Raw genomic sequence first — 17,641 nt, 5'->3', positions numbered from 1 at the left:
TACCCGGCCGTACCCCCACATCGTACCTGCATCCCAAATTCTGCTTGTTTCCCAAATTCTACGCGGATCCCCAGCACCATAAAAAAAATCTACTTCTTCTCTTCCTTGCTTTCTCTGAGACATTTAGCCCCGGTTCTCTTTCCGTTTCCAGCGGCCTGAATATGTTTCCGTGTGAAAGTGGAGCAGCGTGTACATCGAGGCGCTTCTGGTAGTTAGCTTTGAGTTCCCCTTTTAACTCAGTAAAATGAATGGCTTCTCATTACAGTCTGTTTCACGGCCCGATCCTACTGCTCCTGAAGCCTTTTGTGCGTCTCCTGGGGCTGCCGTTAAGCTGTAAACCTCGGTGCGCCGAGCTCCAGCTCTCCGCCAAAGCGCTTCTGACCCTCAGTCTCTGCGTTTGTGGAGAGCTGAACATCGCGGAAAACAGCTGCTTTTGGGCCATCTTCTCTTTGATGGCCTCTTTTTCCGGTCCCCCATCTCCCACCCCCCCACCCCACCCCACCCCACGTCATCGCAAAACCCCAGCAGAATCAACACAGCTCAGTTCCAATAGAGCTGCAGCACACAGATTGGTCTGGCACTCCAGTTGGGAGAGCAAAACCGAAGTACCTACGTCATTTCTGTATTTCAGTTCTGTGTATCTCACTACATTAGAACAAGCGATAGTGCAATTAGAGGCTCGTTCTCTTGCCCACTGCAGTACTCTTTGTGTTTGTGTCGCTGGTCATGGTAGGAGCAAGTCCTATGGCCATGATGCCATTGCATGTCCAGTGAAAGGAAAAGCTTTGGTGTGATTTTTATCATTACATTTTTCAGGTCATTCTTCTGGTGACTCCTTATTAAATAAAACCCCTCTACAGTCTATTTTTGTTGAAGTTAAACTTTGGATTTTTATTTTCAGTGCAATTTAATTTGATTTGCAAAAAAACTTGGCCTGAACCCCCCAAAAATTAGCAGTTGAGGTCAAAAAATAAAATAAAAATAAAAACTCCCCGGTGGGAAGAAAAAAACAGTTTTTGGCTTGTATGACCTGGTGTCATGTATAAAACCTAAGAAAATATTATCTCTCTGTCTTGCATAATAAGACTCAAGGGCAGTGTCCATTATGTTTTCTTGTATGTTTACGTGCGTATGACTTTTTCAGTATCTTTGATATCTTTCTTACATTAATAGTGTACAAGTCCTCTTTCTGGTACCTTCAATGATAGCTTTTATTTGAAAATAGTTTGGCAGTTTGTTATGATGTTAGGGAATGATCTGTTAGTGGTGCTGATTGGGGTATTATCTGTTAGCGGTGCTCATTAGAGTCTCCTGTGGCCTGGCCTTGTCTGAGCTGAGTAACCTGTTGTAATCCAGACGAGCTGAGTGTGGTCTGTCCTGTGGGGCAGGGGGAGGAGAAGGAAGAGGAGGTCGCTCGGAGCCTCCAGGAGCGGGCGGAGGAGGCGCAGCGTCCGGCCGTATTTCAGGGAGCCTGCAACTCCGCAGCTCCGCAGGCTCAAACAGAGGCTGTTAAAGTGAGCGTGCGGACGGAATAACGCGGCCGCGTTTCTGGATTCGCCGCTCGACCCGGTCGAGAGGCGCTTTAACAAGAACTAAACAGAGATGCACGGAGAATGAGATGAGGAGTGGAGAGAGAGAGGGAGGGAAGGAGGGAGGGATGGAGAGAGAGGAATGGAGGGAGGGTTAGAGAGAGAGAGGGAGGGAGGGAGAGAGAGAGAGGGAGGGAGGGAGAAATGGAGAGAGCGAGACACGGGTGCTGGGAGAGCTTTGAGTTGCACATGACTAAATAGCCTTCACAGCGTGAATGTTGTGCACAATGTGTTTATCTCAGCTAATATTCTTTATTATATAATATATTGCATAATTTTGTATAATTGTATTAAAATGAAGGCTTTGAAGAGTGTGCATCTTATCCCATTCTGCCAAGGCTTTGCGTGGCGGTGCAATCTGTTCTCCCCTGTCAGAAATAAATGAGGAAAACAGCAAAGCAGCACTGGCTTTTTCTCTGGCGGTTTCGCCCTTTGTTTAATACGGAGAGTGTTGAGGCAGCACGCAATAACTCACTCAGCACAAAAAGCAAACCTGCGCCGAGGAGAAGCAGAAGCAAAGTGTTCAGTGTTAGTTCAGCTCTCACAGAGTTTATTTGACCGAAGGTTCCAGAAGGCATTGCGTGCACTCTATGACAGTTAGAAGTGCCCGTGCTGATTTAACACGGAAGATGTTGCTGTGCAGATGGAGGGAATAATTACGGAGGGAAGGTAGAGGAGGAAAGAGAAGCTCTAATGATATATCCCTCACTTCTCCCCCACCCAAAGGGCATTCTCTCCTCCGCTCATTTAACCCAGACAAGTTCCCTCTAATTGAGTGTTATGCTGGACAGCCTGCAGAGTTCACCTCTGCCAGGATTCATTTAGAATTCAGGGTCTCAGAGCGCATCAGTCGCTTTTGGCCCCAGAGCCGGTTCTGACAGCCAAGTGTATATGCCCCTGGGACCCCAGCATGCTCTCCTCCACAGCGCCTCTGAAACGGGATGCTGAGGATTTTATAGAGATGTAGACATTTCATATCACATTTGCGTTTAAAGTTTTCCCGTGGACTTAGATGGAGAGTCACTGAGATGCAGTACACTGAGCTATGCTAGGACTCACAGAGATACAATGCACTGTGCTGTGTTATGGGTTACAGTTTCACTAAGACATCCCATCTAAAATATTATCATTGAGCTATTCTAGGAGTCACAGAGGTAAAGTACACTGAGCTGCTAGGAGTCACAGAGACGGTACACTGAGCTGTGCTTGGAGTCACAGATATACAGTGCACTGACCTACGTTAGGAGTCATAGAGACTCTGAGCTATCCCAGGAGTTACTGATTCACTAAGAATATCCCAGGAGTCAGAGAAATCCATTGAGTTGCACTGAGTCTTTGCGATACAATGAAAGTCAAGTAAATGCAATAAAAGTTATAGATATGTGGAGAATCATACTGAATAAATATTTTTAATTAACATGCACATAAGCATTTGGGTTTTTGTAGCCTTCATTATGACTCAGTATTAATGACACTCCTGGGCTGTAAGGTTTTTGTTTGAGAATTGTCAGAGCAGATGAACTATAAAAATGACCATGATGTTATTCAGCAGAGATAATTTTCTTTTAGTATGGCAGTTATTTCAGCCAAGAGTTTCAGCTCATTGCAATATACTCCTCCTGTTTAACGCAGTTCCCAGGTTTCTTAGTGCAGGTTATGAGCATTCATACGCAGGGTGCCCCTAGCCTGCCCCAGACTCTGACCCATGAGGCTTCCCCACACAGAGCAGGAAACTGATGAATCTTAATGACGTCATGATAAAGTCTCTATATCTTTATTTACAATAATAATGGCTGCAGATATCAATAAGGACACATGGCCACCTCCACCTACCACCCTTTCAGTGCCTTGGAATTTTTAGTTGTGTGAAAGTTCATCCATCAAAATTTAGAAATATGTGGGAGGAATTTGAAAACTTGAACTTAGTTTCTGCTACACTGCTTATTTTCCCACAGGCGATGTCTGTTCTTGAGTATGCAGGCATATCTCTGTATCTTTTATCAGTATTGTGATGTATTACATTTATCTATATCTGTATTGCCATGATAACCCAGTAAATGTTGTTGACATACTCCCTTGTGAAAGTAATAACATTTTGGTTCATTACATTTATTTATTTAAACACACAATACACGAACGGCCATTTTAAAGCAAGCCCCTAAACATGCAGTTTACAGCACAGGCACCAAAATATGCAGTTTACAGCACAGTCATTCAAAGACGGTTTACAGCACAAACACTCAAACGCGCACAGAAACCCCAGAATGTGGTTTTACAGCACAGACGCCCTAGCATGCAGTTTTACAGCACAGAAACCCAAACACATACTTTACTGTTTGCTACACCATCTGTCAGCATTTCTATGCATTTCTGGTTTCTGGTTTAGCTATAGTTATTGGTGCACTTAGGAGTAAGCACATTGTTTGTAGTCTTAAGCCTTCTGGAAATCATCTTGCCTTATTGCCTAGGTGTCTGCCAGATTTCTAAATTGTAAAATTGTTAAATGATTGGAAAATTGCCATTTCACTCTGCCAGCCTAGCAAATTGATGTAAGCTAGCAAATGTCAAAAACTTTCACTTTTACATGAATATTTCTGAGGTATAGATTTGCAAGCGGAAAAAAAAACACGCTTAAAAATGTAGTACTATTTAGGAAGCATTCATATGAAATGCAGTGTCGTTTGTCGAGTCATAGTGGTTGCCATGCCTAAGGAGCCTCTCTTTGGCCTGGGCCCTCTGTTGTACCAATCAGAGCCTCCACAGTGTGCTTCACAATAAGGGCAGCTTCAGAATACGTATGCTGGTGCTGCCCTTGCGCGCATGGTACTTCCTGCTTACAGAGGTCACTTCCTGTCTCGTCTGCAGTTGTCGCCCTGTCTGCGTGCCCCAGCCCGTCTGCATTACACAACCCCGCTTTCGCCTTTCACTCTGCCGGGTGGATAATTACTCTAAATCTGCCTTTTCAGAGAGGATGTGATCAAAATATTTTAAAGACGCTGTTCTGCAGTGAATGGAGGGTGGAGAGCAGGTGGGGAAGGCAATTGGGTGCTGTGGAGATCTGGGTGGTGCCTGTGGGGGTGACGGGTAGTTACTGAGGGAATTTCATTTCTTTAAGTCACTCCAGAGTAGTGCATTTCTTCTGGGGGAAAAAAAAAACATGTTACATGGATCCTTTGCGTTTATGCTACCTGCTACAAAGAGAGATCTTGCATATGGATTTGCACACTTTATAGGCAATAGTTTCTGAAGGTTTCTGAATAATTGGCAGAAGGGCAGCGGGACTCTCCCTCATCTGTTGTGAGTGTGCAGCTGGGGTCCTACCGCTTCACCTCCTTCATCCACAGGTGTCCTCCACATTGCCTGAAGCACGCTTGCCACAGCATGCTACCATTTCACTGTTGAATGAGAACCTTTCTGACTGTGTTCTGACTCAGATGTAAGATATTACCCATTGTACGTTGCCGGAAAGCATGTCACTGTTTAAAAGAGCTCTAAAAGGCCTCTTTAATAGAGATCTCCTCGTCTGTAAGAGGCTTTCTTTACCAACATGGCCAGCTTTTGAGCAATTACTGCACTTTGGCAAACTAGATTGTTTGAATGGAACAATTATCAGATCCCCGTACCACTGAAAACAAGCATTTTCTGACTGGCTGAGAGGCAAGCGACCAGAACAGCACATCGCTTTCAGATACGAGAACGCAGTGACTCAACCTGTGAGAAATAAGAGTGAACAGTTCACATTTACATTTAGCAGATGCTTTTGTGCTGAATGATATACAAGTAAATGCAGAGAAATCTAGGTGAATCACAGAGACAAAGTACAAAATACAATATAGTTTTTTTTGGTGATCCATAGCACCAAGCTGTAAAGGTCAGCCTACTTACTGATTTCAAGTGAAGTCCGGAAGGCATGTGGCTAGTTAGCAGCAGAGGCCTGTACTGAATCAGTTCAGTCGTTATCAAGGTAGTCGTTATGCTAGTGTGAAGCCCGTAGACTTTACTGAAGCTAATGTTTGTGCTTTGCAACACAAAATATTTAGTAGAGAAGGAAATAAAATGGGAAGGAGTGGGTTACCCGGCAGAGGAACTAGAAAGACGTGTTGGTCCCTAAGTGGCAGCCTATAGGGTATGGAGTATTTGCTGGAATACTTAAGTAATGATGTTTCCTTTTCAGTGGAATCGTATATTTTGAAATGTGTGTTTTTATTACAGTTGACGGAGGTAGTAAATTTGCCTCGGGCAATTTCCCTCAGTGCAGGGCATTAAAACTGCATAATGCTCAGCCGCTCTGACATTATCTCACTTATACAGCTTACAAACGAAAAGCATAATTGCAATTGCAATCAAAACATGCATTTGAAAATATATACTTGCTTTATTCTGTTCATATTAGATGAACAAATGTCCTCTATCTTAATGTATTTCTTCTTTTTATTTTATTTTACATTGGCTACTTCATGATAAATTAATAAATGAAGCCAAGTTCCGACACCTAGTTGTACTTGCATAGCCTTTTTGAGAAAATAAGGATCGAGCAGGCACGTATCCGACAGGCAATCGATCAATCCATTGCTCGTGCCTGTCCCTAATGGTAATGGTGCTATGACGTGCGGCACTAAATGTAAACCCACACAATGTGTGCATGGTACACTGAGGATGACTGCAGTTGATTGCTTTATTAATCACCACTGTACTTTCCTCCATGGCTCTGTTGCTTTTCCCTACTTTGTTTAATGATCGTTGTATTGAATGGATAATTTCTGAAAGGTCATTTTCTCTTGGTCGTCGGTCACCTCCCCCCTAAATGTGTGCAGCGCTTGTGAAACGAGACACTGAACGGACATTTTACAACTCGCCGTAAAGGGACTTGCTGCCCATAGAAGCTTGAAAGAGCAATAAAATACTGCCAGAATAACTAAAATACAGCCCCTGGAAGACTGTTGATAGGTAGGCGGGGATTCCCCTTGTTCTGCTGAAATGCCTGCAGCTGAGTTGGAAGGGTCCATTCTGCTGTGATGTAGGGGAGGTGCTGGGAGAATCCATTGCTTTGATGCAGGTGTGTTAAAAGTTCTTTTGGATAAGAGAAATTCCTTTTGGATTCAGGAAGAGGAGATGAATAAAGCTGCAGTACTCTGAAGTGGTAATCTTGGCTATTTCCGTATGGTGACCCAAACCCTGGCACTGTGATAGAGAGCAGCTCTGAAGCTGTTCAAAGCCTTCACTAGATAACTCCTTGAGCTCTTCTCTCTCTTGCTGTCTCTGTCTCTCTCTCCTTATGTGTGCATGTGTTTGTATGTACATATGTGTGTGTTTGAGAGAAAATGCCCTTCCAGACGTTTCACGCATTTTCTTAACGTCAAGCTTCCGGACGCCTCACTCATTCTGTTAACATCAGGCTCCCAAACGCCGCAGATATCGTATTCACGGCCGGCGTTCGAACCTCTCACTGTCTCCATCAGCGTTGACCCGTAGGCTGGTTCGCACCGCGGTTTCCTGCTGGTGATGCACGTTCACCGGGTGTGCCTCCGTGACGGTTTCTTTGTGCCACATGTGTCTGTCTGAGGGAGTTAAACTCTCGATGAAACGCTCATTATCTCACATGATGCAGACGGTCTTCCTCCGAAGGCCTGGCAGCCGCTCGCTCCGGCCCCTGGGCCCGTGTGCCGCAGTGACACGCAGATTAATGAGATGTCAGGAGTGTCAGAGATGATCTCATCCCGGCTCTAACTCGGCGCGGAAGACCGAGGGGACTACAAGGCGCTTACGGGGGCGGGGTTTGTTCCCCACAGCCCACCTGGATCCTCCCACAGCCCTGGGCCCAGGCGATCCAGAGGGGCAATCAGTGCTGAAATATTGATGTATGTGCCGGTGCTGGAATATGAGTGTCAGTAATAAGCATGGGCGTGCTGGGGCACTGTGACACACAATGAGATTTCCTTTCTTTCGGTGGAGCTCAGTGAGAACACAGGCTTCCACTGTGGCTGTGATGTGGCCCATTCTGATGTCATTTTTTTCAAGGCTGGTTGTTATTATCTGATACCATTTACACTTCCTGTGTTGGGATCAGTTTCAAAATGTGTCCTAAAATATTCACTCCTGAATATACAAACTTTCTTTGAAAGTTTGTATGTGTGCATGCACTAACAATTCAACAAGTATGACTGTGTTTGCTTGTTGAATTGTGTGTTTGCTTGTTGAATTGTGTTGTGTTAGTGCATATTTTTATTGACATGTAAGATGACATTAGTGTGCTAACTTTCAATAAGGATGCAAACCATGTCACCCCCTAACTGAAGGCTCCCTCTTGTTTCACAGGTCTGGTGAAGCTGGGCATCCACTGTGTCACATGTCAGAAAGTTGCAATAAAGATTGTCAACCGGGAGAAACTCAGTGAATCTGTTTTAATGAAGGTAAGACTGCATTGCTTATTTCACTAATTGCCTGTATGGTTTTCTCATAGGTGTTCCTGATGATGATGATTATGATGATTCTCCTTATATTCCTTATTTCTATCATCATTATTATTATGATGATTATTATTCCAAGTATTTAAAATGAGTTGATAGCATGCTTGCATGCTTGCTTTCTTGATTTATGTAATTACTTTTAATAAACACCTGACTAATCTGAGGACAACAGGATGCTCAGTTTCAGAGGACATGGTGTAATTTGACTGCTACTGATACCTTCCTTGGTAAACTCACTAAGTACTGGCTCAAGAGGCAATGCATAATTAATATGTCCATTAATCTTTTTGTCTTCTTTACTGAAGAAGGGACTTGAGGGGTAATGAGAAGAAATTGACGTATTAAAATAAGACACATTTATGAAGGGAGGGTAACTGGGACCTGGGTGGACGCGTTGTGGAGTAGCTCAGTTAAAAAGCCTGGCTGGGCTGCTTGTTTTAATGGCTCCTCAGGTTCAGTTTCTTGAGGGTTCTTCATAGCTGGGCTGTTGGAACATGCCTTGGGAGCAACATTAAGCTGTGTAGAATGTAATATGATAAAGCCTCATTCTCTTTCATAGGGCCTATAAAGAAACCATTTGAATATGATGTCTGCTGGCAACACGTTTTTTCGCCATAAATTGCTGTTTATCACATGCTGAAGTGTTTATTGTAGAATACCAGTGTTGTGCCTGGAATATTAAGGCAAGTTTTTTCCACATTTTTTTTAGCAGTCAGAGTTAATTAGCATCATCATATTTAGCCATTTTTATTTCGATAAATCACAATTTAACGCCTTGTGTTTTCCATTATATGAATTAATGTAAATATATGCAGTATGTGGCTCTGTCACTCTAGTCCCGCTGAAAACACTTTGCTTCCTCACCATCTCCCCTGTGCGGCAGTATCCCAGCATGCATCTGTTAGGGAATAATCTCTCGCTTAAATGCGACAACTTAGGGGAAAATTGCACTTGCGACTCAGCGAATTTGAAAGGATGGCAGTAATGACGCAGATGAAGATATCCCCGATATCTCATCGTCTGTGTCGCTGTCACATGACCATGAAAGCATTTACAGCTTACCGAGTATGCATGATGAATGCCATTAATTAAGAGGTGAAATGCATTTGAGGCAGGAGGAGGGTAGATGGCAGTCGGGGGAGTCGTCTTTTAGAGAGATTATGACATCCGTGTTGAGCACACAGCACCCGGCGCAGAGATGTTATGGAGGGAGGGAAGGAGGTAGGGAGGGAGAGAGAGGTTGATATTATGGAGGGAGAGAGAGAGATGGGTGAAGTGGTTGTTGTTGTTTGTTTTGTTGACGTGAGAGTGCTCTGGAGCAGTTTGGGCTGAGTGTGCAGTTTGTTTGTTTTTGCTCCTGTCATCCTGTTCTCTGTGGTTTAATGAGCAGGTGCAGTCTGGAAATAAAAGTTTTTAAATCAAAATCTTTAGTTGCCCTTTTCCAATCCTTTAGCTCGCTGGGTAAATAATAATTATTGTTCCTGTTTCTTATATTGTACTGCTATTACATTTTGATTCTGTGTGGAAATTGTCCTGTCAAGCTTATCGGGGTTGAATTGAATTGATAATTTAATTGAGACAAGGGGGGGGGGGGGGGGGGGGGGGGGGGCAGAGACAGGGAGAAAGTGAGGAATTATTGCCCCTACATTGTTTGGTCCTTCAGTGGCTGTGCTCTCTTCTCCCTGAGGAGCTGATTCCGTTGTTTTCGTTCGGGGGGGCAGGGTGCGTTTGGTGCAGCTGCCGCAGTATCTCTCCCCAATGAAATTCCCCTCAGAGCTCAGTTTTTTATTATTCGGATGCGTAGCATCGGAGTAGGGCTGCTGACGTCATTGCCTTACCGTCGCGTGACTTCCCCCGGTCAGGAGGTGAGGGTGTCGACGCCGCCCAGCGTCGGCGTGAATCCTGGCGCCGCGTGGGAGATGTTCTCCGCTGCCATGTGATCGTCTCCCCCCTGTAGGTCACCCCGCGCGCTGACACGTCCGAGTTATTTTCGGTGTTTGGAGAGTCTGTTGTCATGGCAACTGCAGATTATTGGCGGCAATGGGAGTTAATTATAAACTTGTGAAAGTTGTTAGGAGTTCTGTCTCCTTCGTGCTGGCTATAACTGTCAAATGGGGGAAGTGAACGTTAGACAGGCAGACCTAAGGATCTGTAAAGGAAGTAGTAGTTAGACAGGCGATGTTACTGTACATCTGCAATTGAGAGAGAGGGAGAGAGAGGGAGAGAACGAGAGGGAGAGGGAGAGAACGAGAGGAGGAGGAAGAGAACGAGAGGGAGATAGGGGAGACAGCAGGAGAGTGAGTACAGGGCTCTGCTTCTTGTGCCCCTATGGAACCGCTCACTGATCTGTCAGCTCTGCTTCCCTTGTCTCACCAGCCCCACCATTACACCTCTGTCATGCCCTGGCTAGTGTCAGGAGCCTTGGGGAACACAAGCGGGCTGTTCGGAATCACCTGAGAGGAAACACTAAGCACCACAGAAACGACCATCGCTGTGAACTCTGGAGAACCACAGTGCCCGTCTCGAGGATGGTTTTGTCTCATTTATGACCCTCTGACAGGGATTAGCTTGTCACCTGATGCTGTAACTGGAACAGAGAAAAATAATATTTTCTTTGGGGCTTTCTTGTCTACGAAGACCCCAGAGCCAGTTCATAGCTGACAGAGCTCACAGTGAGCCAAACCAGACCCAGTGTGCAGGGGTCTCTGTATTGCGGTAGCCTTGAAGATATAAAATCACCAGATACCTAATTATTGCACAGAAGTGTCTTGGCTGATAAGCTGATCATCAGTAAAATTGATGTATTGCAATATATTGCAAAGATATAGACAGTTCAAGAGCAATTTATTAAAATAATAAAAAACATGTCCACCAAGGAGGGAAAATTTATCATGGAGAGGTTGAGTTGTGGGGGAGGGGCAGGGGGAATTCCCTCTAGGCACCATAGAAATATGAAGCACAGCATCGATCAGTCTGGGGGGAGACAGCCTGACCCTTCTGTAAAGCTGCGGGAAGTCATTGGGGGGGGGGGGGGGGGGGGGGGTGGTGGTTATACTCTGCACTGGCCACTCTCTCCATTGACAGTGGAGGCTGTATATGTATATTTGTCAGTATTGATTTGTTGTCAGTGTTTGTGTTGAATCCGGCCCTGGTGTTGAGAGCAACTCCTGGGGGATGCTTCCAGCTGTGCGGTGTGACAGACGAGGCCCTCAGGCTGGGCTCTGGGCTGTGTGGAGCCCTTACAGCCATTTCACTTATTTCATCTCTAGACTTTGTCTTAGTTTTAGTGTTTTAATGCCACTTATCCAGTGCTCTTTCACTGACTGTCTTTGAGGGAAATCTTCTAAAGTGTTTTTGGTCAACGCACAATTTTTCTTAATTGCCTCCACTCTGTGATAATATGGCAGGGCATGACATTGTATTTATATAATCTGTATTTCTCCATCCCTTCTGCCTTTTCGTCTGTTCTGAGGGTGAGAGCGTTTACCTGTCTGACTCAGGTCAGCTGGTCTCAGTGAACCAGGGTCTGCTTCTTTTCCTCTGAGAGTTGGATGGAAGGAAGTCGCAGCAGGGAGAGGGAGAGAAAGAGGAAAGTAATTGAGAAGAGTTTGAGGATTGAGGAAGACTGGGAGAGAGAGATGGAGGAATTTACTGATGGAGAAAGTTGGGACTGAGGAATTTACAGATGGAGGAGAGAGATAAGCAAGGAAATGAAAATAATTCACCCAGGGTGAGAGAGAAATCTGCCAACTTGGCGTTCTCTGCCAAATGTACTTTGCTTTTTCAAGGCTTTATGAAGCACATTGTAAAAGTTCTGTATGAACAAGTGGACCCAAAGCGTGTAGACTGTTGTAAAAAGCTTGGCCCAGGAAAAAGATAAACAGTATCTTTATAACTTGCTGCCAATGCCATGCTTTAGTGGTGGTTTTTGCTGAGTGTAGGGTTCTGTTTAAAATGATGTTGTGTCTTCATTCATTATTGAGTGGTAAAATACACATTACAATTGCATCCTCAGAAGATACAGTATTTGTGCCACTGGGGAGTTGGTCCTGTTTTGCTGATTCTCTTTACTGTGTCTCAGTGTCTCTTTGCTGTGCTTCTTTGCCTGTCTGTGTATCTCTGTTGTGTCTCTTTGCTCTGTGTGTCTCTGTTGTGTCTCATTGCTGTGTCTCTGTGTGTCTCTGTCCTCTGTGTGTGTGTGTTCTGTGTCTCTGTGTGTGTGCGTGCGTGTGTGTGCGCTGTGTCTGTGCTTTGTGTGTCTCTGTGCTGTGTCTCTGTGTGTCTCAGCTGTGTGTCTCGAATGTGTCTCTGTGCTTTGTACATCTCTGTGATGTCTCTGTGTGTCTCTGTGCTCTGTGTGTGTGTGTGTGTGTGTGTGTGCGCGCTGTGCTTTGTACATCTCTGTGATGTCTCTGTGCTCTGTGTGTGTGTGTGTGTGTGTGCGCGCTGTGCTTTGTACATCTCTGCCGTGTCTGTATCTGCTACAGCACCAGTATCTCTGTCTCTCTTGCGTTTTCATTCTTTCGTTTGACCTAACTGTGTAATGATGACAGTTCCGGAGACTTTTAAAGATTCTCTTTCATAGAGACAGCGTCTGAATGTGGAACCCGGGTGCTTCTCTGTGCGGTTGCTCTTTCCCCTTCCTGTATCGGCGTGTGATCAGGGGACTCTCGCTCAGGAAAAGAGCCTTTGGTTTCAGTCCAGCCCTGCAGTACAGTGGCTGGAGGGATTTAAAGGCGGAGGTCAGCATTGATTACCCTCGACTTTCCGTTCCGCGCCATAAAGAAGAGCCCTTGTAAAGAGCGGGCGATTGGGAGGAACGCGCGATAGACGCTGTGAATCAGCCGCTTCAATGCAGATGGGACAAGGACAAGGCACTGGGGTCAAAGGCGCTCTTATCTTCGGAGTGGATTCTCTGATCCCGCTGCTGGCCGGGGGTCTTTTTGCAGGCACGGGCGCTCCCTTTCGTGGAGACCCGTGCTTGAACTGGCTTGCGAGTGTCAGTGGGGAAAACGTGAGAGCGAGCCACACCCCCTGCTCTGCTCACCCCGCCATTGGCTCCCGTGCTGTAATTTCAAACTGACATTGAGCACCAGGGTTTTTTCGTGCTTCTCCTTGTGTTCGCTGCGGAGGATTCCCGGCACGGCGCATCTGCACTCCCACTCAAGGCGGAGACCAAAGGAGAACTTGTTGCCGTGGAGACAAACAGACACCTTACATCCTCTGCTCTGTGTGCAGATTGCAGGGAAAGGTGGTTTGAGCTGTCTGTGGTGCTGAATGCAAACAGCACCGCTTGAAGAGGCCCTTAACATAAGAGGACCGAGAGAACTGGCATTCAAATTAGGCTCCGATTCTTTTTAGCCGCGGCTAGCGAGCGCATGCTGTTTGTGTGTGCACACACGCGTGTGTATGTGTGTGCCAATTTACATTTCTACACTCATTCACTTAGGAAAATGAGCTTTAGCATATTTCCAACACAAACAAGTCTTTGAATATAGTTCTACTTTTTCAATGGAATATTTTTCTTGCAATCCCAGTTTGCAAACTTTAAAAAATTTTTTTTTTTTTTAGCAAAGTCACAGTTGATACAAACCACATAAAATTTGGGGGAGATGTGTTTTTTTTTTTTTGTTTTTTCTTACCGCAGCAGGATTTGGATAAACTTTGAATATGAATATTGTCCTTTATCTGATTTATTATTTTTATATTGTATGCATTATCCGTTTCAGTTTGCCACACTAGCTACCACAGGATTCCTTTAACCTCCTGGCCCCTCGAGGCCTGTTGGACTCACAAAGCCCTGCTGATACAGAGCCTGTGCTTTCAGGGCTGGGGGGGGGGGGGGGGGGGTTTGTCGGTAATTCCTCTTTGTGCTTTGTGTGCTCCTTTCACGTCAGAACGCCTTCTCCCGCGCTTCAGGATTGCTGAACAATTTCCCTCACGGTCGTTAATCCATCACCCCCGACCCGTCTCAGCGAATTTCGGATCTGCTCTCATTCCCCCGCTCTCAGAATGCAAACGCGCAAATCCTGCCGCCCTGAATATATTTGCGCTTCCTTTAAAATGAATGGAAATGAGAGGAACGGCTCGGCCTGTGCCTTGTGATGCATTTATCCTCTGAGATGGCGAGATTCTCCGGGTCCAGATGTCTTCCCTCTCATTGGTGCTGCTGTTCATCACTGTCTCTCGGGAGAGCCGGGGTGCATCAGTAAATCAGAGAGGGCTGATCCCTTCAGGTCTGAGAGAACCCTGCCTGCGCTGATACAGAGCAAACACAGACCTGTTTGCTGATGCGGGAGGATTAGAGCAGAGGTAGATTAAGGCCGGCCCTCGCACCTTACATCATGATCCTGTTGAGCACCTCATGCTGTCAGGAGTTCTGAGACTCTGGGACACCAGGGACTCAGTGAAGATGGAAGACAGTTTGGCCCCAGCTGCTCCCATGGAGCCTAAATACCCAAGTGAAGCTTGAAGTCTGTGTCTGCCTGGAGGCGGAGCCTGTGTTTGGCCTTGAGGCGGAGCCTGTGTTTTTCTTGGAGGCAGAGCCTATGTTTGTCCACGAGGCAGAGTCTGTGTCTGTTCTGGCGGCAGAGACTGTACGGTTCTCCGTTTCCCATTGTCCCCACCCCTGTCTTTATGTGCACATCTGCTGGTCCATCCATTTCTCCCACCGCCCAATGAAAGGCTACACGCCGTGCATGTTGCATTAATCAGATGCAGGAACACTGCCGGACCCCTGGGGGGCGCTCTGGAGCAGATGCTCTCTGTTAAAAGAGATCCTGGGCGCCCCTGTGATCGTGTTTGCTGAGAGTTTTTCCGCTTTGCTGTGACACATGGCCGTAATGCGGGCTTTGATCTGCGGCTCCCGCACGCAGCCACGGCCTCCTCCAGGCCTGCGGTATGACAGACGGGCCTGGAGGAGAGAGGCAGAGAGGCAGACACAGGGAATAATGACCGGGCGAGTGTGACAGAGACGCTGCAGTGATGAATTGAGAGAGGAGGACCGGGAGCTTGCCAAACCTGGTCTCCCCTCCCATATTGGACGGCACACATGGCTGGATATGTGCAGAAGTGGTTCAGGTCATGGAGCCACAGCGAAATTTGCTTGGCACCGTATTATTATATTAACGTTGCTTCATGAACACCAATTTACCATTACTCAGGCTACTCCGTATTTACATCACAGCTGTTGTTTATGCTCTAATTTAGTGCATTAGTGAGACTAGATTAGATTAGGCTAGACTATTGTCCATTTTTTTGGCATCACCAGAAGGACACAATTCAAGATGATACATCTTAAATACACTGCAGCAATATATTCTGCCGTGTTTACTTCATTTGAAGCAAAAATGTTTTCATATTAATAAATAAGTAATTTCATGCTTTGGTAAAGCAATTGATTAAATTACTTTCCGTTATAAGATGGTATTATAATGAGAAAATAAGAACCTTGAAAGAACTTGGTTGCACGCATAGTTCTAATGTCATGAGGACTGCCCTGCTATAGATAGGAATGTGCTAACCAGACCAAACCCACATCATGCACATGGACAGAGATGGATCCCATGGGACAGGGATGGGTAATTCTATTGCTTTAAATAGCTTACAGTCCCTTTGTCTGCTGTATGAGTGGACTGTGGATCATCTGAGGGAAGAATATGGCTGTGCCGGATTAATCCGAACTGGGTCTGTCTCCGCGTTCTCTACGTGTACCGTTTCGCTTTCTTGTATCCACACGCATTTCCAAATCACATAATAACTTCTAATAATAACTGTGTGAGCATCTGTATCACATGTCAGTCATAAATGACTGATATTCAGATGGCCATCTGTTTAATTGTAACTGTATATCGTGTGCTTTAATTACAGTCTGTTGCCTCTGTACCCAAAATAAGCTGTGAGCATTTTGGCCTGTTTGAATGAATGAATGAATGAATTATATCTCTCAAGTGCATGATAAATGTGTTGGTTGGCATCAGTAGCAGCTAACACCAACAGCGTATTGCAAAATGAATGAAAACGATGAAATAGATACAAAACATGAAATAAATAAGTAAAGTTATCAGGGGACACAGCGGGACAAGATGACCGCGGGCTGTTGTGAAACATGCAGTTTTGGGATTGTGGTTCACTTGTCAGGAGTGCTCCATTAGGTGCTAAATATTTCACAGCTTTGTGATTATCATAGGGGCTGAGACCTGGTAGGGCATACTCTGTGAAGCCTTATTATTATGGCTTTGATAAGGACTGCATGGCACTTTATTTGCATTAATATACTTGGGTGGCCCGGATATTGCATTAATATCAGGGCTCTGCAGGACTGATTTCATGTGCCAGTATTTGATTTTGAGCAGACCCTTTGGACCCGATGGTCAAACTTCAATAATGATTATGAAGGTAATGTAAAAGGCAAATTATCTTTCCATCACACAACCAATTTGGATTAGCGTCACCACTTCACTCTCACTCGACCTTGAGTTTAAATCAGGGGATTTTTTTTCCTCCTCCCCTGTGGGAAATGGAGTGCAGATTGACTTTCATTCTACGAACTCAACGCTACATTAGCAGTTCCTATCAGGCACAGGAAGTGGCGCCCAGTTAAGGAAATGGCAGGTGTGTGATGAGATGAGCTTGTTATAATGAGTATATGCAGTTGGCTACAGCTCCATCATACACCACCCCCCCCCCCCCCCCACAGTGCAGAGTACAGGCGGTGTAGCCAAGCTCCCCCCGCCTTGTGTGGTGGAAACCTTTCCTGCTCTAACAGTGTCAGCCGTAATGAAGTGCTAGGAAAACGGGATGAATAAATATAAGTTAATTAACATGAAACTACTGATTGGAGAATGTGAGCGAAGCTCGTTTGCTCTGTATGCATATGCTTGTGTATGTGTGTGTACGTGTACATGTCTGTGTCTGTGTGTCTGTGTGTGTGAGTGTGTGAGTGGGACAGAGAGATGTTTGTGTGTATGCGTGTGTTTATTTGTGTTTGAGAGGGAGAGAGAGAGAGAGAGAGGTGTGTGTGTGTTTTTTTTCCCATTGGGAGCAGTGTAAAATTTATTGTTATTGACAACTGAAGATCTGGGGCTGAAAGGTTGACAGTGTCATTACTTTGTCCTCCACCTGCGGGACAATGTTTTAACCGTAATGGTCTTTAAGTGAGATTGATTTAACATACCATCTGGAGTATCTGCTTAATATGGACCACATTTGGAACGAGGAGAAGCAGTTGTATTGAAGGGGTGCTAATGGGGGTTTGTGCAAATACCCAGACTGTGACACTTTCACATCCTTGTGTATATTTTAAGAAAATGGAAATGAGTTCTTTTGAACTCTGTTGGAGTGTGCTTAGCGGATTTGGGGGGCGGGGGGGGGAAAGGGTGAGAGTTGCAGACGCGCGGGGTTGATGTTGGGGGGTGGGGGGGGGTGACACGAGCGAGCTTATTTGCTCTGGCAGTGAGTGGAGAGGGGCCCTGGCACACTGGCGCTGCTGCAGTAAACAGATAAAGGCAGGAGCAGAGCGCGCTCGCCCCGGAGCCCGGAGGAGCCGGCGCCGGCGCCGTGACCGGGGCGCACATTAGAGCCCGG

The 17,641-nt window shown here is 45.7% G+C and overlaps 1 protein-coding gene across 7 annotated transcripts in view; it reads left to right on the top strand.

Annotated features, from left to right (window-relative positions):
- The window catches only part of LOC118227886 (serine/threonine-protein kinase BRSK2-like), a 109,203-nt gene that overhangs the window by 48,230 nt on the left and 43,332 nt on the right, over positions 1-17,641 (top strand). For all 7 annotated transcript variants that reach the window (XM_035418895.1, XM_035418891.1, XM_035418892.1 and 4 more), the window contains exon 2: positions 7,905-7,999. In XM_035418895.1, coding sequence (XP_035274786.1) covers positions 7,994-7,999 — 6 coding nt within the window. In that variant the 5' untranslated portion in view covers positions 7,905-7,993. The remainder of the gene's footprint in view (positions 1-7,904; positions 8,000-17,641) is intronic.

Source organism: Anguilla anguilla, chromosome 5 (genome assembly GCF_013347855.1).
Source record: "Anguilla anguilla isolate fAngAng1 chromosome 5, fAngAng1.pri, whole genome shotgun sequence".
Lineage (NCBI taxonomy): Eukaryota > Metazoa > Chordata > Actinopteri > Anguilliformes > Anguillidae > Anguilla > Anguilla anguilla.
This window is presented reverse-complemented; position numbering and strand designations above follow the sequence as displayed.